This window comes from Panicum virgatum, chromosome 2K, assembly GCF_016808335.1.
Source record: "Panicum virgatum strain AP13 chromosome 2K, P.virgatum_v5, whole genome shotgun sequence".
In the NCBI taxonomy this organism is placed as follows: domain Eukaryota; kingdom Viridiplantae; phylum Streptophyta; class Magnoliopsida; order Poales; family Poaceae; genus Panicum; species Panicum virgatum.
Genome location: NC_053137.1, coordinates 54,447,419 through 54,468,563, shown reverse-complemented (window position 1 = coordinate 54,468,563; position 21,145 = coordinate 54,447,419). Strand labels below are relative to the sequence as shown.

Below are 21,145 nucleotides of genomic sequence, written 5' to 3'. Positions count from 1 at the left end.
GATCAAACCGCTTCTGCATGCCCCCTACGAGTTGGTTTAGTCTGGGTTGAACCGCTTAATCCGGTGATACATAATGTTGTCTTCAACCTCCGCCTCTCTGCTCTATAGCGTCCTGCACCCCGCATTCCTCCTCGGCTCCTCGTGCTCGTACGCGATGTCTATGGCCGCCTCTCGCTAGCTCACTTGCGGTGATCTCCTCACAGCGGAGGCCTCGCCGGCCTACCTCGTCCACCTTCCCGGCACTCCGAAGCGCCATCCGCTCGCCGGTCCGCCCGCTCACTGTGGTGCGGCGGCGCGGCGCCTCCGCTCCGGCCATGGCAGCGGCGGCCGCCGAGCTCGGCATGTCTGCGCCGCTCGCCGGGTGCTCTCTCCTGCACTCGCCGCGGCACGCGACAGCCGCGCCCTGCACGGTTCCGCGACGTCGGTCAAGCGCGACTTGCTTCCGACTGCCTCACCTCCACCTACCTGCCGCTGGCGACGGCCAAGCCCGCAGCGACGGCAAGCATCGCCCCGCCCGTGGCGCTGTCGGGGAGGCTGAGCTCCACCCGTCGACCTGCCCGCAGCATCTTGGAAGAAGCTCTTCGCTGCCGCGGAGGCTGAGCTCCACCCGTCGACCTGCTCGTAGCATCTTGGAAGAAGCTCTTCTTCTTTCCCCGGCGGTGACCACTATGATAGTTTTCTAGCAAGTCGAAACTTCACAAGCTATTACCCATGCGCTTCGGGACTGCGGCAACCACGCCGGTGAATCCGTTGAAACCCGTCCAACCCGTGGGTCTTAAACCGCTTAACTTGCTCCATTCTGGGCTGGGCGGGTTGGTTCACAAGCTATTTTAGTGTATTTTCATAATAGCAGAGGTGGATAACTTATTAGGGAAGATAATAGATTCATTGACTATTATAATTAGAGTTGTCGGATTGATAGTTTCTAATTTTTGTGAAAATTTCTAGAATTTTTTTATTTTTTTTAGAGTGTCCACCTAGAATTCTAACTAGTATGTGACTTCACGTGATGCTTCAAAAAGATGCTCAAATTAATAATAGTAAGATCACTGTTTTCTATTTTTGTATGGGTGCATTGACACCCCTAATTTCTATATAGCTTCGCCCATGACTATAAGATTTCACAATTACAGGCGCTTGCGGTATAGGAGAGTGAAAAACGTGTTTCTGATGGCAACACGTGTTGGTTTATTTTGCTTCAAAAGCATTGAATTACATAACCCAATTGAACTTGTAATAAACTAGCTCGGCCATGAGCTTTATTTCCCCTCACTGGGCCCTCAGCGACGGCAACTAAAAGCAAACAAAATAAATACTCACTCTGTTCGGCAGCTTCAGCAGCCTCCAACCCAACAGTGTTTTGCTCTCACCCAGCACCAGCTTCCAGCCACCAGGCAGCTAACAGTATTTTTTTTCACATCACTCCAACCACCAGCTCCAGCCCAGCAAACAGAGTGACTACAGGCAGCAGTAGCCAGACAGCAATCACTCTCCGAAAATTAAAATTCCCGGCACCTCAATCACAGCCATTCTCGGGCGCGGCAACGACGACGCAGCAGCAGCTGATCAAAGCCGGCGATGGAGCTCGATCAGCTCATGATCATCAGTATTAATGCGTCTTGTTCCTCTTGAGGAAGCTCTCGATCCAGTAGCTGGACTGCTTGCGGTAGCGCTTGAGGCCGTTGAGGCGGTCGATGAAGATGAGGCCGAAGCGGTCGAAGTAGCCATCGCCCCACTCGAAGCAGTCCATGAAGGTCCAGGTGAAGTAGCCCTTGACCTTGACCCCGTCCCTGATGGCGTGGTTGATGAACTGCAGGTGCTGGGAGTGGAACTTGATCCGGTGCCCGTCCTTGAGCGCCTTTTTCAGCGGGATGCGCGCGCTGTTCCCCTCGGCGATGCCTGCAGTGCAGCACACACGACGACGACGTAGAGCAGGTTAGACTTAGAGCATGCATATCCATGGCGCCTTCGTTCGTTCTGCAATGGATCGAGAACTGATCGATCGCGGCGGCCAGAGGCCAGAGCAGGTCGGGGAACGAAGGGCAATCCATCGCATCGCCTACCGTTCTCGGTGACGTAGATGACGAGGTTGTTGTACCGCCGTTTGGTGTAGAGCAGGAGCTCGCGGAGGCCGGCCGGGGAGTTGAAGAAGATGGGCACGAACTCCGGCTCGCCGAAGGGCTCGCCGCCGCGGAACCCGGAGGTGTTGGCGAGGATGTCGCCGTCGTAGGACTGCGCGGGCCCGTCGGGCGCGGGCCTCGCCGAGGCGGAGTAGGTGGTGTAGTAGTTGACGCCGATGAAGTCGTAGGAGCCCCTGACCAGCCTCCTCTGCTCCGGCGTGAACCTCGGCAGCCGGTCGCCGAGGAAGCCGGTCATGGTGCCCGGGTACTCGCCGTGCACGAGGGGGCCCAGGTACCAGCCGTACATGTAGTCCAGGCTGCGCTGCACGGCCCGCCGGTCGGCGGCGGTGTCGGTGTTGGGCACGAACCAGTGCGACGGCAGCGTGATGCCGACCTGCCCGCGCTGCGCCGCCTGGTACCTGGGGCGGTACAGCGCCACGGCCGCGGCGTGGGCGAGGAGGATGTGGTGCGTCACCACGTAGGGCTCGCGGCCGGAGTCGCCGGGGGTGCAGGACTTGGAGATGAAGGGGGAGCACCTGCCGGGGGCGAGGGCGCCAGTGCCGTACCCCTGCGACGCGAACGACCAGGGCTCGTTGAACGTGGCCCAGAACTTGACGCGGTCGCCGAACTCGCGGAAGCACACCTCCGCAGTGAACGTGGTACTAATGAGCAAAGTTTCCTTCTTGGGGGTTTTTTTTTGGACAGAGCAACTGCCCGGTGAGACGTGCCACTCAAAAACACATGCTGATCGGTGACAGGTAGCAGACACATACATGATGTTCTCGCTGAGGAAGCTCTAGTACTTGCTCAGAGGGCGTGAGGCGTATCCCAGTGGAAGATGGTGACTAGGTCTTGTTTGGTTCCAGGACTTTTTTCATAAATCTCTGTCACATCAAAAGGAATTTTACTATTTTATAGTATTAAATAAAATCTGTTTATAAATGTTTTTTTGACAGCTGAGTGCTAATTCGCGAGACGAATCTAATGAGCCTAATTAATTTATAATTTGCTACAGTGATGCTACAGTAACCATTCGCTAATAATAGATTAATATACCTCATTAGATTCGTCTCGCAATTTAGCCCCAGGTTCTGCAGTTAATTTTATAATTAACTTTTATTTAATACTTCTAAATATTAAAAAGTTCCAGGGACTTAAAAAAAGTCCTTGGAACCAAACAAGACCTAATGGCTTCAGCCCTATCACGAGATTATTTTTTATTATTATTATGTCAGTGTCATGTTGATGATATATACACACACACGGTATTCTACACCCACTTTCTATTACTAGCAAAAGTACTCGTTAAAATACTGAAGTGAAATTTACCAAGTTACTGAACATCGTTTACCCAAATTAGTGAGTTACCAAATATTGTTTAGTAATAGCGTGCCGGTAACTGAATTACTGAAAATTTAATTATAGAATAAGCTGCATGGATGGTAAGGACAATTGGTTAATTGATCGACTACCATTTGCGATGACCTCGTTGATGAGGTTGTTGTAGAAGGCCACCCCTTCCTTGTTGATTCCTCCGCTCAGGGAGCCAGCTGCAGCAGCAACGCATGCAAAAGCAAAAGCACGTTTTTTTTTCGCGACGTGCCTGAGCATGTTTTTTATTAAGAAGAAAGCAGATACAAACAAAATCTTGATGCGGCCAAACATAGATTGACCAACACAAGAGCACAAAGGACTAAAAATAGAGAAACACTAAAAAAACACAAATACAAACGAAAATACACAACAACAACACAGACAGCAGCAAGCAACACAAGGAGGACAACGCGCTCCACCCACACACCAAAGAAACCCACACCACAGCTACAACCGAACCTGCAAGAAGAATCGCAATAACACTATGGTTGCACAGCCTCCGTCGCAGCACCAAGATCCCAGCGGCAAAGCATCCGCCAAGGTGAAGAAGCAGCAAAGCGTCCGCCCAAACCAAGAGAGGTGTCAAAGCATCCACCAAAAGGCACGACCAGTTCAAACCCTGACGACAAAGCATCCGTCCAAATAAAGTAGAGGTGGCAAAGCAAAAGCACGTGGTGACACACAACTCAAAGCGAAGAAACTTAGTGATCCAGATGGAGCTTATTGTGTGTTCGAGGCTCATCATTAGTACACCAATTCAGTATGCACTCACTTGGCAGGATCCTGGTCCAGGCAATTGAGAACCGGAAGGCATCCATGTTCATGTCCTTGAGGAGCTTCACGTCCTCCTGCAAATTGGTCAGATTCCATTTACCAATCATTAGCACATTGCACATACTACTAATAAATATATATAGCTCGATTCAGCAATGTCGAAATGACCGATCCGATCAGGGCTAGATCCCGCGCAATAGCGTGGCTAGCTAGTTTTTTATTACACTATCTTCAATCAATCCTTAAATCTCATGCATACATACACCTATAATGTCATACAACTGCTACATCTTTTCCGGTCACGTACCACGATTCACAATTGTCAATATACAATCCTCTATTCTCACCATCCTCTTTGGCCGTCTCGGAATTCAACTCGTGCTATTTTTTCTCTATTTCCTTTTACTCATATTTATTCCCTATAAGTTAATGCTATTCAACTATGCTTCCCCATTGTTGTTCTAATAATTTTTTCGGGTTTGTTAACACACTCCCTAAATTGCACACTAATGTGCTATTTGGTTGGATCTCATCTCCTTCTAAAATTACTTTAGTTTTGACTTCAACCGTGAAATCATATTTTTTATGGAGCAAAAAATATTTTTTAATAAAAATATTTTTCAAAGCAGCTTCTTAGTGGTAATGTGGTAATTTAATTCTGGAAATACTTTAGAACTTAAGGAGAAATGAGAAGCCGATGAAGCCATTTTTTTCTCCTTTACATTGTAAGCCGTTGCAGGATTTCATTTTGGCTTCTAGGGCGAGGCCATTTTATGTTTATATATTTGGTGCAACTTAAAAAACTATTGGAGAAGCCCCTAACAAACCCTAATACTTTATGTATTTGGTGGAACTTTACAAAAGTTATTTTCCTTCCTAATTTGCTTGATAATCATTACACAAAACAACTATTATTTTTCCCCTATTTATTATTCTTAAATTTACTATTTATTAATCATATTCAATATTGACTCTTTGGTCGACTACTAATTTTCCAATTTGTGTAAACCTAAATTTAGCTATTTACTATTGTATTTGATATTGACTCTTTGATCAACCGCTAATTTTCTTATTTTTCTAATTTCAAATTTAGTTGCTTACCAATTATATTTGGTGGGGACTCTTTGCCCATATTCTATTTTTTATTTTTATTTTGAATTAATATATTTATTAGTTTTATTTGATATGGACTCTTTATATTAGTTTAGACCACTAGATTTTCATAAAATTCAATCTCTCTTTTTTAGATTAATGGTGTAAATATGAAATACAACAATAAATAGTTAAAAGAGTGGAAATTTAACTTGGAATACTTCTTTTAACACTCTCTTATTAATATAGTACATAGATGGATAATAACAAGTATTCCAAGCAATCACCTTGTATCGATGGTAAAAGTCAACCGCTACATCGCCAGTATCATTGTTCTTGATTTTACCTGCAGCCGTTCGCAGATTTTGGGCATGTCAGCTACTCAGTACTAGTCTACTACCACTTTGAGTAGCTCATATTCAGACATAACTGAGAACGCATGTAAATAAATTCGTAGAGACCTGGTATGTGACTGAAGGTGTCGCACACGCTGGGACCCTTGCCTCCTTCCTTGTAGGCACCCTCGTACTGCAAACAAAAATGCAAGGCGCTAACTTGTTCAGATGCTTGTACACATGCATGGTTCGAGCAACAGCGTACATACGTGGCAACAAACATTCCATGGCTGATTGGTGAATGGTTGTACACAGAGAAAGAGAGGAGGGAGGGTCAGGAATGTGCAGCAGGGATGAACACCGATCATCGATCACCTGGTACGCCGCAGAGCCGGTGCCGAAGATGAAGTCCTCGGGGAAGCTGTGCCTCCCGAACTTGGCGTACGCGACGTCGCACGCCAGGGCTGCGAGAAGCAGAGCGGAGAGGGCCCGACTCGCCATGCCCGTTCCAGGACCCGTTTCCGAAGAACCGGAGCCGGAATTGTTGGTGCCAGCACTGTCGGTTCCGAGCGCTATTTGTAGACGGAACGGCAGCAAAAGCCTCTTTTAAGCTGGCTGTGGGTGCCTTTCAATGCATATAGGTACTTATCCGAATTAGTAGTTTTAATTATATTTATTTGATGAAGGGTACTATAGTAATTGGCCTCCCCAAGCCCACGGACACCTCCCCGCCGCCGCTCTGCTCTCGAGAGGCTCAACCACCACCGCCTCCCGCCGTGTCCTTTCATGTCTATAACAGGGAGGACGCCGGACAAAAGCAATGGTGATATAGCCACCGACGGCTACCACAAGTACAATGTGAAAAATTGGCTAAATCTCTCTTGTTTGCTTCCATCAAATCCTAAACAATTCTGAGCCTTCCCTAGATTATATGTGGTAGAGCACGATCTCTCTGAACTTTTCTTTAACTGCGACCCGACCGCCGTGCCCTGGACCATAGTCACAGTATTCGGGGTCGATGCCTCGTCCCTCGACCCGGGAATGTCGTTCTGATTCGAGGGTCGGGGTCGAAGAGGGCCAGTGTCCCATTCAAGGTTGGATCGTGTCCCGGTTTGAAAGGGGTCGCAGCCTCATTGCTAGCAGATTTAATTGGGATAAGGAGGTTAAGGACAGTGGATTGGTGTGGTTTTTGTTAGACAATGAGCTGAGTACGTGTAGCACGGTCTAAATATACTCTTTTATATGTTTCTTATATGCTTGTGCAGATTAGTTTCTTCATTAGTAGCATATATAATTTTTGTCTTTATCGACTCGAAAATATCGACCCCGATGAATCAGGGTCGCGTCCCACATAATAATTTATCGTTCCATAGATGTATACCCTCTTCGTACCACAATTTTATAAAATAACGACCCTCGACCCCGTTCCTCGACTCAGTCGACCCATGAACTTTGTGACTATGCCCTGGACAACCTCCACGAGCGCCGCCACCACGCGCCTGGCCGCGCTCGTGGCCGTCGCCCGCGGCACCCCGTGCTGCGCCGCTGAATGCTTCTGCTTGGCTTGGATGGCGCGCAGCAGCAGCGGCACCGCGGTCATGGACGGCGGCTGCTGCTCGTCCCCGCCGCACGCCGTGGGCCTAAGCGCGGACCGGATGGCAAATCGAAACCCTATTCCTTAAGAGACTAGTCCACTAAATCGTCTCTTATGTCCACTATACTACTCCAAACATTATTCCAACTGATATCGATTTACTATCTTACCCTTGATTAAATAAAATAATTTTAAAAATAAAATTTTCACAGTTATTTTTTAAAGATGGACCTACCAATTTAATAGGCATCTCGTGCTTATGGATCCACCATTAAGTATGCATCTGGTGTCTATAGGTGTCTCTCTTTTTAGATGCTTATCAATTCTAAACCGTTAGATCGATCCTTGTTGGCCATCCATTTTTCCCGACCATTGTAAAAAAGTTGTTTCTTTACCCATCTCTTTGAAGTACCACGCCTAGACTTTTTTTTTCTCTAGATAGAGGGAACATGAGTCCGTGGACTTTGCTTCATTAGCAAGAGGATTCATCGCAGGCAGCATGTGGAGAGCGAGACAGAATTTAGAGTATGTTTGGATCCGAGTTCTAATTAAACGATAAGTTAGATTTATACCATCGTTATCTCACTGACATGTGGAGCTCACATGAGTCAATGACATGTGAATCATGATGGTATATATCTAACTATAGAATCTTTTAATAATACAGATCTAATTTTTCCTAATAACTATGGGATGTCCAAATTAATTTCCAGATGTGGTAGATTATATTTGTTTATTGGCTGCACGCGGTGCACGCCGTGACGCTGACACGGCGATGCGTTTAGTGTACGCGCGCAGATTTGCGTACTTTATTTGATGGGCGGGTTGACTCGGATCTTGGATGTGGAGCCGTGGAGGTTCAGATGTGCCCATCCATCGGAGCGTTGAAAACTTAAATGGAAGGGCAATGGATGTGGATTTGATAATGCGGATCAGGGTTATTCAGACGTGCGGATCATTCTCAAAAAAAAAAAGAGTTGAATTCAGGCCCAACTTGCGCCCAGACCATTAAAAATAGGGTCAGTTAGATCCATGCCACTATAATTTCACGAAGTTGGATTTCATGTTGAAATCCATGCCATTGAGTGGCATGATTTTCAACGTGAAACCCAATTTCACGGAGTTGTGGTGGCATGAATCGAATTTTCCCTTAAAAATAATGGAAAATGCAACATGTGAGTGAAAACTAGCTGATGAGAGCGTGATAATATTATGCGGCGGAGCTGCATCGCGTGTGCTGCAAAATCCGGATCCATGGTTTGAAGAGCTAGCGTAGCATAGGATCGAGATGGCGGACTAGAGAAGAATTGAATAGTTCTTTTTAAAATTTAAAACATTGCAGGCTAATTGTAATAAAAGTGAAATTAAACTAACCGGTTTAGTCAAGATTGTACCCCTCTATCTACTACTTGCATCTTTAAAAAAAATCTTTATTAAACAACTAAGGCCATCTATCCTAAACCCAGTCATGCACTTCTCTACAACCTTTGACCGGTGAAATGAAATGACCTACAAGTCATACTTTTGCCTTGCACATTCCATTTCATCTTCTCAAATGTTGATACCACACAAGCACCGATCTTCATCTAGCTTTTTGATCATCATCATGAGTCAACACTTGGCTTTTTTTTCTTAAATGATATGATCCACTTCATATCACCATGCTTTGTTGGTTTATTGATCTCAACTTAACTTGTTTTCACCATTGGCTTGGTCCATTGGCGTCAAGTCTTTGCTCAAGCTTCCCTGCCACGTGCGATTTGTCGCTTCAAAGCCTCCAACTTACCTTTCACACTTGCAAAACGGTGTCAACGTAAAGTCTTATCTTGATCTTCTCCATATAGCCACAAGACTTCATGTCATGTCTCATATGCAATGAGTTCCTTCATCACACTATACGAGCATAGCATCAACACTTAGCGATTTTTCCACCATAGCGCATGTTGCTCATACTAGTGCATATGCATGAATTAATCACATGTGTATCTCAACATAAACACTTATTAGTCCATCTAAGTTGTCACACAATTATCAAAACCAAACAAAGACCTTTTAGCTAGCGTCGGTAATTTCAGCCTATTAAATAGAATCGGCTTAAGCTTCTTCCTTCATGCGTTTGCACCGCAGCTCACTGCCGCTTAGGGTTCGGCAGGGAGTTTAACAATTTAAAAAAGTGGAAATGACTTACAATTTAAAACAGAGAGAGTAGTAGAAAAATTGGACTAAACAATTCTGAAAATCAAGATCAATTGAGGCCTTGTTTAGTTGCAAACTTCAAAAGTCCAAAACTATCACATCGAATGAGAATCTAGACCAAATAAAAAACTAATTGCATAGTTTGCTTGTAAATTACGAGACAAATCTAATAAGCCTAATTAGACCATGATTAGACACTAAAATGCTACAGTAATTGCTACAGTAATCAAGTGCTGATGCCGGATTAATTAGTCTTAATAAATTTGTCTCGTGGTTTACAAACTAGTTTTGTAATTAGTCTATATTTAATATTTTAAATGTGAAAAAAATTTATTTCAAAAACTTTACTAGCGCAACCAAACAAAATCTGAATCATTGTAAATTTGTAACTGTACAGAGGATCGGGGTCGGGCAAATGCCCAGCGCACATTTGTTCGAAAACAAAATTGTGCCAGCGCAAGCTCCGGAGTGGGGCAGATCAACAGTAAGACCGCCAGTTGCCCAGTTGCTTTGAAAAAGCTTATCATGGTGGCATTGACCTTCTGCTTCAGTTTTCATATGAGCAGAATAATGTGATCGAGTTTTCGTTTTGGAATTCTTTTTTGAACCACGTTTTGGAATTCTCACCAGAGCCTCGCGTGTGGAAGTGGAGATGGCGCTCCAGCCGACGGCCTGACGCGAGAAACACCCAAGCGGACGACGCTGGCACGGCACTTGACGCCACCGCCCACCTGCAGCGGCGGGTCCAGTGGCACACAAGGAACCAGCACAGGGAGGTGTCCGCTTCCACCGCCAAGCTCGCACAGGTCCCAGCACTGGAGCCTTACTTCTCGTCCCCCAGATTTGCAGAGGAGCTCTATAAGCGCCGAGGACCAGAGGTGGTGAAGCGGCCGAGATTGCTATAGGTTGTAATCAGATTTGCACCCAGTTTTCAAAAAAATGAAGTAAAATTGCTGTATCTGAAATTATGAATTCAAGTTTGTTGATAAAATCAGTCAAAATCTTGCATAGAAAATTATTAAAAAACAAAATGAAATGTCTGAAACGGCAGATAAAACTGATGGAATACATGCTTTGCGGGTATAAGCATGTGTGGATTTTTTTAGTTTTGACTCTTTTTGGAATCAATTTCGGTATAAGGTTCATTGACTTCATTTGTTGTCTAATACCAGAGCTTCATTTGTCAAGACATTTAAAACCTCAAAACGAAAAAAAAAGGATAATCGTGGAACAGCCCAGTTAGTTAAGAGTGTTACACCAAAAACGGGCTGTGTATATCTCTCTTCCATTTCTTTTTGAACAATCATATCTAGTTTCATTTCCAATCTCCCACATGTAACTATTTACATATATCGTGCAAGAAAAAGAAAACAATCTAAGTGCTAATCTTCAGAAGGTAGAGACAGCAACTTGCTGGCTAACACCCATGGATTGCACCAAGCCATTTCCACAATGGCGAGGCCTCGCCATAGAGCTCAGGAACGCCCTCGGGACCTCTTCTGATGCGTCTCTTCCGAGCAAACACATCACGTACTCCATCACGGCAGCGTCGCAGGGAAGCATGATCCTGCCGTCATCGCCGGCGAACCCGAACTCCTCCTGCGAAAGGCTCAGGAGCTCGCCGAAGATCGCTGTGCCGAGGTACGCCAGCGGGACCTCGAACCGCCGGCCATCAGCCGAGTACACCACGCAGTGGCCCTTGCTAGCCACCGACGACGTGCTGCACGAAGACCCTTCGGTTCCTTTCGCCGGCGGCATGATCCTTTTCCTCGCGATGGCCGCCATTCTCTGCCACTTCTTCGCCATTTGAACAAGTCTCTTGGCACTGACCATGGTTGCTTCTCCTGCTTTTATTTTTCTTTGGAGAAAGGTTCAGAGAGAGAACTTCAGCTTGTATCGGGTGGGTGCTCAGCTACTAGATGTAGTGCCTAGCTTGCTGAAGGGCTGATGAAGTGTTGGTGCTAAGCTGGTGGATTTATAGTTGAAGAGAAAGAGAAGAAGTCGGTTCAAGAGCAGCTATCTGAACAATCTTGCAGCAGACATGCCCACGAGCTCTGAACATGCAGTGTTGCAAGAGAAAGCGACGTGATTTTGATTTGATTTCTCCCGGGCCACCTGTGTTGCCACTTGTTGGGGACACTAGTTGCATTGTGTGGATATCACAATATGCTGCCATATATATTGACTAGTTCTGTCCAGGAAGCATGCCTCATGAAGACCACATGTAAACTGGGCCCAACTTGTTAGGACCATTTCTTTGTGATTCAATGAGATATCAAGCATTTTTCGATCGGCCACTAATATTTCCATTTCTCAGGATCTGAATAGGATCCTCGGATTAAATCATGTGGTCTGAAAATTGCCCATTCCCATAGGTATCTGAGCAACCAGATTAGAAGTATTCAACGGTCCAGATAACTTGCTCGATACCTTCATATCACTTTTTCAATTTGCGGTCTTCAAATTTCCTATGCGTGGATATCAACATTCTTTGGGAATTTGCCTGTCTGATCGTTCTGTATGAAAAACACGTGTTGAAATGGAGCACACAAGCATAGGACAGGCTAACAAACATGTGGCGCTCCAAAATTTTCCAATCTCTGTCAGTGGACTTTCAATGCAAGGCACTAGCATTTTACCAAGATAGGATCCCCAGAGCCAGATCCATCTTTTATCTTTAGATGACAGCTACCTGACGAACCTAAGTTCCTAAACTCTTGAAGTCTCAACAATGGACACCAAACCAAAAGGAGTCCTTACCATGAAAAGCATCTGCTCTGCCAATATCTGATTGCACTACAGCTACCTGAACTAGCCTGGCCGGCTGGCCCTCCTTGTTCCTCCTCCCTGATATACTGAGCATGGCTGCAACGTGTAGTGTCTGATCCAGGCACCGAGCCACTGAAAGAGCTTGCTATGCACCAAACACATGGCCCCATCAGAAATCTGATCCAAAACATAGGCACGTACCGCACTCATGCCCTTGTCCCTTGCAGGTTGCCACCTTGCCAATCATCCAATTCCAACATGACTGGGTGACTTGTTCTTTTCTACATCTTTTTTCAAAAAGAGAAATTTATTAATTTCAAGTAATGCTACATCAAGGTGATACAACAATTCTTGAAAGAGATTCAAGACCTCTACCTAAAGAGCATTTAGCCTTACACAAAAGAGAGTGAGCAAACACTCTAGTAACTATCAATCCGTAGACTAGATCGCCACCCATGTGCCTAGGTAAAAAAAAACTCCTTGGCTATTTGTGTCAAGCGTTGAGATGCCGTTGCAACTAACTCTTGTGTAGTGGGTGTTTGGAGAATAGCCCATGTACGAAGCCAATGCAATATTGTGAAGATAACCTGCAAAAAAATATTTGTTTGTTTTCAAATATCAGATCATTCCTACTCAACCACAAAGACCAACATGTTGCTGCAGCCCCATGTAACACCTAAATATTCATGGTCAAGTGTCCTTCAAACACCATCATTTGCAGCTTCACAAACAAAGCCTTGGAAACTCAATTAAGATCTCTCTGGTTTCCAGCCAAGAAAGAAACAACCAACCATGATGAAGGCCAAGAAGATCGCTCAGCTGGCCAAGAACTGGCAGAGGATGGCAGCGTTGTGGATCTCCTTGAGGGTGGCAGTGGAAGCTGAATAGCTGATGAGTGCTGCACCTCCATGTACACTGCCGACAAGAGGAGGTTCGAGGTTCCACTGGCATATCTCGGCACACCAGCCTTCGCAGAGCTCCTGCAGATATCCGAGGAGGAGTTTGCCTTCATGAGCTCCTGCAGATATCCGAGGAGGCGTTTGGTGTGCACTGCCGACAAGAGGAATGCTTGCATAGTGGCATGATGCTACCATGATACTCAAGAATGCTCCTCTGTATTGCTAGAGAAGGCATTCCTGAGTATCATGGTAGCATCATGCCACTATGCAAGCTGTGTGGCCACCATCTGTTCGAGTTAGCTAGCCATCAGCTCGCTGTTTGGAGTTCCTAGATGGGTGTAAAATAGCTGAATATAGGCAGTAGGAATTAGGGGGAGAAACTGTTATCCATAGACCAATTATCCTGCAAGCAATCAAGGAAGATGACAATGTAAAAAGTTAGTGCCGCTATTCGTGTTGATTGTATGTATGTTACAGTAAGGAGATAAGTTACTAATCACAATTTGGTACTTACAATGAGGCAACATGTTCCTTTCGTGCAGTCTCAGGACTTTGCATAAAAAAAGGTTACTGAATGTGGCAACGCAGGAACCAGTCATGATTGGCATTTCTCAATTCTACTGAGCCAAACCATGCCAGTGTGCCACAAGCCCTTGACACTGAATCCCTGGTGAAATCACAAATGGGTAAGGAAGCTGAGTTCTAGAGGAAGATCAGTGTGTGATATTTAACCAAGAGAAAAATGTAAACCAGTAGGACTATCAAGCTTACAAAATTGAAAACGTTCAGGAAAAAAGTTGGGACAATTAAGCCCAAGACTTCCTGATCCACAAATTTATTATGCTGTATGCGAATTGTGTTCTGAAAATACATGTAAACCTACCTGAAAAGAAACACAGCCTTGCACAGACTTACTATGCTACTAATTCATGCAATGATTGAGGCATTAAGCAAAATATCATCCATCTCCCTTCTCCCAAGTCCCAACCCTCCATATGGCTGTGTCCGGATGTGCTAGGCCCATGGTCTGGGTGCATGTCCAGACCCTGTATTCTGAGTACTGCTCTCATCTCAATCCTACTTTCACTTTGCAGCATACCATAGCATCATGCTGATACAACATATGCACAGAGAATGGCCTAATGGTAATTACGATAAGGGAAATAGTTTTCTTAGACAAAAAAAAGTGGTTATTCTGTGAAAGTGCTAGTAGGATTCTTGGACTAGATGCGTTGACAATAAAGTTCGCTGAATCATTACAACTGTACAGAGAGATTGGTGTCCTGCAAATGCTCAAGCCAATTGTGCCTGCACGAGCTCGGGACTTGGCAGATCAACACTTGATATGGTACTGTCCGGCCAGTTGCTGAAACAAATTAAGGCATTTGTGGACATGATGCAATCACTTAAACCTTAATGTTTCATACCAGAGCATTTGTGGACAAGCAAGGTATAAACCGATCAAGTTTGCCTGTTAGAATTCTCACCAAAGAGACATGGAGAGCCAACTACCTGACGCGAAAAGCACCCAAGTGGACGAAGCTAGCGCCGCACTTGACACCACGGCCCACCGCCAAGCCCAGCAGTCAGCAAAGTGCAGCGATGGCTCAGTGTCAGTGGCACACGATGAACCAGCACAGGGAGGTCGCCTCTTCCACCGCCAACCTCGCGGGCTCGCGGCCACTGGCCACAGGTTGTGGGGGCCGCCTACGCCGAGGGGCCTCTCCACCAGCGCGCAGGCGACGAACCGTGGCGAGGGACGGCGGACCTTTTACGAAAACCCTCCTAAAATCAAATGGACCCATACATTTTCATATACCCCCCCTAAAATTGATCGTGATTAATAATCGCGATTTAACTTTTTGCATAAAACCCCCTGTCTCGGTCTTTTGCTGGCGATGTGATCTGCTTCCTCACGAGGGCCGCCATTCTCTGCCGCTTCTTTGCCATTTGAACAAGTCTCTTGGCAGTTGGCACTGACCATGGTTGTTTCTCCTGCTGTTGTGGCTAAAAGTTCAGAGAGAGAACTTCAGCTTGTATTGGGTGGAGTTTTTTCTCAAATATGCAGGTAGGGGTGGTAATGGGCCATGGCCCTAGTGGCCTCTTCACAGCCCAATAGGGCCCTTAAAATTTTTAGTTCAAAAATACATATATTTAGAGCTCGGCCCTTTTAGGGCCCGATCCTTAGATTTTCTAGTTCAAAATGTTGGGCCCTTTACCACCCCTATATGCAGGAGAGTTGCATATCATTGTATTAAGAAGAGGAAAAAAGTCAAAATAGCCAATGTATCGGGTGGAGTTGTTCAGCTACTAGCTGTAGTGCTCAGCTTGCTGATGGACTGATGAGGTGTTGGTGCTAAGCTGATAGATTTATAGGTGAGGGGAAACACAAGCATGCTGTTCAAGCGGAGCTCTCGACAGGCTGGCAGGAGGAAATGCCACGAGCTCTGAAAATGCAACGTTGCAAGAGAAAGAAATGTGATTTTGATTGGGTTTTCCTGGGTCCATCTGTGTTGCCACCTGGTGGCACTGCATCAATAATTCAGTCTGTAGTTCTTGTCTTCCTGAAGATACACAGGGTTTTGCACTGTTTGCTTGTAACACGTCCAATATGATGTAAAATAGTTCTGTATAGCATACCTCACCTTAACATCTGATTGAAGTGCAATTAACCATGAAATATCAGTATATCACTAAGCCACGAGCATCTACAAGAAAAATCAGACGTCAGACAACAAAAGTTTACAGCACAGCCTACAAGATTAGAGGCAGAACTTTAAAGGTGTGTTTCTATAACAATAAAAGAGCTAACATAAAATCCCTGGAACTCTGTATTAATTAATGAATAGATCGTTTCACAAATTAGCAGCTACTCTAGCTCTTCAATAATGATTACCTATGCAGGACCCCTGAACAGAGCAAACCTTTCGAACAAAATAATTTAGTTGTCTATTCTGGATGAATATCCATCAAAAATATGATCCAGATGCTGACAGAAACAGCCACAAACAGATAAATCGTGTACAGGATAGTACAGGATCCCCAGTACAGCAAGAAAGTTTAATCGCCACTAGAGTTTGACTGAATCTAAACAATGGTCGCAAAAGAAACCTCCAATTGAACACAAAGTTGGCCACATGCTCATACTTGCAGGGCTGCTGGTCCAGCAAGAAAAGGGTAGTGCGACTCTATGGATAGTAGACCACAGAAATATTGAAATAAGAACACCGAACAAAAGATAAGAAGTACCCCCACCATCCCATGAAAAGTGTAATCCTGAGTTTGAAAAAATCCCACAAAGAGTGCAATTCTAGAGATTGGATCTCAATTACCTGCCTAATTAAGTGGTCAGATTTGAATTTTATGCCAAAACTAACCATATGTGGCAAACAATTGAGGGCATTAAAGTCTTTTCACACCACCACTAATCTGTCTAAAAAACCTAGAATTGCACTCTTCATGGGACGGAGAGAGTTATTAAGTTGCATGCACCGACCAGTTCAACCCAAAAGCTTAAGCTGATGGGGAGAGGTGGGCAATTCACTTATATTCCAACACTCCCCCTCACGTGGAGGCACCCTCAGGCCTCGAACGTGGAATAGAAGCGAGTAGCAATTATTTTATTTAATTGCGCTAACCAGGATTCAAACTCGAGACCTCTTGCTTTGATACCATATTGAGTTGCATGCACCGACCGGTTCAACCCAAAAGCTTAAGGTGATGGGGAGAGGTGGGCAATTCACTTATATTCCAACAGGAGTAACTAATAAAGATTTTAATCCACCAGCATAACATCCAACTAATGTAAGACCTTGAAGCTGTTAGGCAAATGAAAAGTAGGCCAAACACACAGAAAAGTTGTCTTCCTGAATCTCTACATCAATATGTTGAATTTACCCGAAAGAAAATAATGAAGAGTGTTCTTACATTAGTTGAAGCAGTAGAAATAGCATTGGAAATGAAGAATCATAGATTTTGGACCTTTTCAATTGGGTATTTATCATTGTACAGTAAATCTCAAATAATTCTTAGTAAAAAAAAATTCAGCACCCATCTGCAATACTAGTACCAATGAAACCAGATACAAGTGTAAAACCAAACAGCAGGAAACTGTGTACCATAATAGAAGGATGAAGTTGACATAAATGATAAATAGACTGGACTGAGAAAAAGATTAATAGAGTGGACCCAAGTGTACCAATAGGCTAAGAAGAAAAATAAGCATCAAACTCAATCATACAGAGCAAGATGGCAACATCTAGGAAGATAAAATCCATGCTTTGTCTCTTGCCAACTAGTCTCTTGCCAACTAGCCATACTGATGCCTACACCCATTGGGCGTACCTTATGGCTCTAGTGCTCCATTGTTATCCTATAAGTACATGAAACTAGCGCATATCATCTTCACAACCCATAAAAAACTGAAGCAACAGCACAGGGCACCAAAAGATTATCTCATAGAATTACAACATGATACATCCGAAGAGGCTAGTTCAACTGGCAAAGAAGTGGCAACATATGGCGACCCTTGGGAGGAGGCTGACAACAATCACTGCAACCAAAGATGGCAACCTATATTGCGCATCAGCCATAGCAAACAAAGGCCACTGCATCGTCTACACAGCTGATGGTAAGCGATTTGAGGTCCCTTTGGTGTATCTTAATACAAACGTTTTTGGGGAGCTCCTGCGGATGTCTGAGGATGAGTTTGGGTTCACAAGTGAAGACAGGATCACAGTACCTTGTGAGGCAGCAGTGATGGAGTATGTGATGTGCTTGCTTAGGAGAAAGCCCTCAGAAGAGGTGGAAAGGGCAGTCCTTAGCTCTGTTGTAAGGCCATGCTACTACATGAGTAGTATGACCATGGTTTCCAAGGGTCTTAACCAGTCACTATCTATATTTTAGTTGATGAGAGGGTTGTATGTAGTTTTCATGTTATGCAATATGTACATAACTGTACATACACCAGTAAACAAGTATACAATTAGAAATTTGCAGATATACGATACAGTCAAGCTGTTGATTTCACTCGACAATTTCAGATCCCAGTTTTAGCAAATCTTTTGAAGGTCCTGATGAAGAAGAATGCTAATATTTCCCTCTTCATTTTCTGCAGCAATTTTACAAACATGTTAGTGTTATTCTGTTGAGAGTAATATGTAAAATAGGTCCCACTGATATTCACAATATATAAGGTAGCTTCCACACTTCACATGATTAAAATGAAAAATATTAAACCAAATATACTCCAGCAAGTTGTATGGCAATAAGAAATAACCTACAAGGGCAACTGTTTATCCACAACCATTCTATTCAAAATGGTGGGCACGAGAATTGAGAATGCATCTTGCCTTACAGCAGTAAATAGTAGTAGCTTTCAGTGGATGAGCTTGAAGCAACGATGGTTACGAGCATGGGCACAATTTTCTCACCCTTATCCCATAGGGATCAAGAATTCTCTAAACATATTTGACTGGAAAATTACTGGAAGGGTCCACCAAAAGTGCTACACTGAAAAGACCAGCATGACAACTAGATTAAAAAGTAACGTAAGTGATGGGACCACCGTCCTCTACTCAGGCAATCATTATTAGCAGTTCAGCGCTGTACAGATATACAACATACGAAAGCACATACACTATGGAGAAGCACAATCAATACAAAATGGAAGGACTAGAGATACCATGCCTTGCTGCTATCCATTGGGTTGATCTGTATAGAAAATAAGTAAGCTCATAAAGGAGATGTCCAGAAATAAGATAGATAAGATAATTATTACAAAGATAGTTGGCATCAGGTGTGCAGACTAACGTATGATATATGATGCAGTAGGCCTCAACACAGAAGAACATGTATGCCTATAGAAACAGTTATCAATTATCAAGGCCAGAACTTTTTCCATAATCTAAAAAAAAAGAAACAGTTATCAATTTAGATACGACAAGATTCATGTGCTCTAAAAGGCTATACTGGCCATTCTTACATGTTGAGTGTTGAGACCATACTCCATACATGAGGCATTTGCTTAAATCTGTCAACTAGATGGCAGGTGCAGCAACAAAAGAAAACAGTCACATTTGTTACTCAAAATGAGCCTAAATTCAAAAAATGTTCACATCTGAACTAAAGAACCAAGAATTCTACTTGAGCTAAACAAGACAACAAAGTCAAAGAATGCAGTTACCTTAATGCCAACGAAAAAAAGATCATGTTGAGTCAAAAGCTATTAACTTACTATTACCAATTTAAACATGCATGTTGTGTGCACCTAAAATAAAGAAGGCAAGAACAAAAGCCAAGAATGACTATGGTACAAAGAATTACAGAAGTAAATTCAAAGTTGAATTCAAGTTAGAAGCAGCCATTCAGGGAATGAAGCATAAGGAAGAGTTGAACTGATTTTACCAGATTCTCACGGTGATTGAACATTAACATCATATTTCAGTTTTGCGTATTTAAAAAGTTACAGGATAAAGAAGCTAAATCCTAAAGGGCAATTACCGTGAAGCAGCCAATGCAAATTAATTAACATCCTATCAACACATATTGGTTGTTACACACCTAATCTTGTAAGGTCTTCACCATGAGTCACGAGAACAACACTCCAAAACAAACTTAAACACGCTTCCTCGTATGGAGACTTCTGACTTAGCAGATTCCAGGAAATGGATTGGTGCCAGCAGAGCACCTTATCGGAATGTCATGCTTAGTATGAAATCGACGACTGATGAAACTATACCCAAGCATCAGGGAACTGATAATCACTAGAGGATAAGACTGTGACGCAATATTCCGCTGGAATTCAGAAAGAAAACGAAAGGACTGTGACAGACTGACAGGACAAATTGCCCGGGTCGAGGTAATGCAGCAAGCGGGCAACAAATTCAACCAGTCATGATTGCATCAAGCATCGAAGCCTCAAACACTGACCAGCGCGGGGCTACAGCGCGCGCGGTTTTGCCACTTGCCGATGGGGACAGCACGACTGACACATAGGGGATTCAATTCAAGCAACTTGAGTCGACGAGCAGGAGCAGGCTACCAAATGTGCCTGTAACCAACTGAAGACGCGGACGTAGATCAGGACCGGGGCACGGGGATGAGAAATTGAAGACGCGGCGAGGAAACGCCTACCTTAGACTGTACCATCGAGCTTGACGAGGACCGCCGCCGCCACGACGACTTCCGCGCGCGCGTCTAGACGGTGGTGGTGAACTGGTGATGGTTGGTGGCCGGAGCGGGCGGCCTCGGCGTCTCGGCAAACTCACGCCGCCGAACTGCCGTGCCACTGCCGAGGGCGTCGCGGTTCGGTTCGTCGTGACTCGAGGGGCGGCTCGAGGAGCGGCAGCGGAGGGGCCGGGATTCGACCGGCGGCAGTGGGCACACCGGCAACGGCCGGTTCTGTGTGCCTTGTTCTTTTTTTTGAAAGGCTGTGTGCCTTGTTCTGTGTGCCTGGGAAGGGGGGATGGTGTGTACTGTGTGGTGTGTGTATCCTCCGAAACGGCCAGCGTGGGCCGTCGCGGGCTGTGTACGCGTTGGATAGCCCAGCGGCCCAGCCCATGAGGAAACTGCATGTTGATTTTGACTTTTTTTTTTCCCTCACGAACTCAAATTTTACATGCACTTGTTTTGTTTATTTTTTAAACGGTAGCATAGAAGCATAGGACAGAGTGGTTTTTTTTTTTTTGACAATGTTGGAGTGCCTCGGTACATTCTCTTGCGTACATGTCAAACAGACAGCAGGTCCCCGTTCGGCTTAGCTGAAAATAGCTGGCTGGGCTGGGCTGGTTGTTGAATGAATAGTGACGGCTGATATTTACTGTAGTGGCTGGATCGATCGGTTGGATGGTTGGTGCCAACATCCCAGCCTGGCGGAAGTACCCGCGGCGTCGGCCTCCTTTCCTGGCCAGTGCGGTGTCGGCGCTCCCTGGGCTTCTCTTCTCAGCACACGCTGCGCTCCGCATCCCTCCATGGCGTCGGAGGCCTTCGGCG

At 44.9% G+C, this 21,145-nt stretch overlaps 1 protein-coding gene, 2 long non-coding RNA genes and 1 pseudogene across 4 annotated transcripts; all 4 read right to left on the bottom strand.

Moving 5' to 3' along the window:
* Window positions 1-1,151: 1,151 nt before the first annotated feature.
* On the bottom strand, window positions 1,152-6,254 carry LOC120685935 (annotated as a pseudogene).
* A 4,483-nt stretch (window positions 6,255-10,737) lies between these two features.
* LOC120685909 (auxin-responsive protein SAUR36-like) lies at window positions 10,738-11,585 on the bottom strand. The gene has a single exon (XM_039968036.1). The coding sequence runs from the start codon at window positions 11,316-11,318 to the stop codon at window positions 10,875-10,877; it is 444 nt and encodes a 147-aa protein (XP_039823970.1). The 5' UTR covers window positions 11,319-11,585; the 3' UTR covers window positions 10,738-10,874.
* A 957-nt stretch (window positions 11,586-12,542) lies between these two features.
* LOC120685918 lies at window positions 12,543-14,920 on the bottom strand. 2 transcript variants are annotated; one of them, XR_005679873.1, is made up of 4 exons: window positions 14,666-14,920; window positions 13,668-13,820; window positions 13,046-13,556; window positions 12,543-12,841 (listed from the first exon to the last, which is right to left on the bottom strand). It is a non-coding gene; the product is annotated as an uncharacterized LOC120685918 (long non-coding RNA). The 2 variants fall into 2 exon arrangements; XR_005679872.1 differs by having other exon boundaries at window positions 13,668-14,920.
* Window positions 14,921-15,578: 658 nt separating this feature from the next.
* On the bottom strand, window positions 15,579-20,581 carry LOC120685915. Its single transcript, XR_005679870.1, has 3 exons — window positions 20,288-20,581; window positions 15,799-20,214; window positions 15,579-15,717 (listed from the first exon to the last, which is right to left on the bottom strand). It is a non-coding gene; the product is annotated as an uncharacterized LOC120685915 (long non-coding RNA).
* Between the last annotated feature and the right edge of the window lie 564 nt (window positions 20,582-21,145).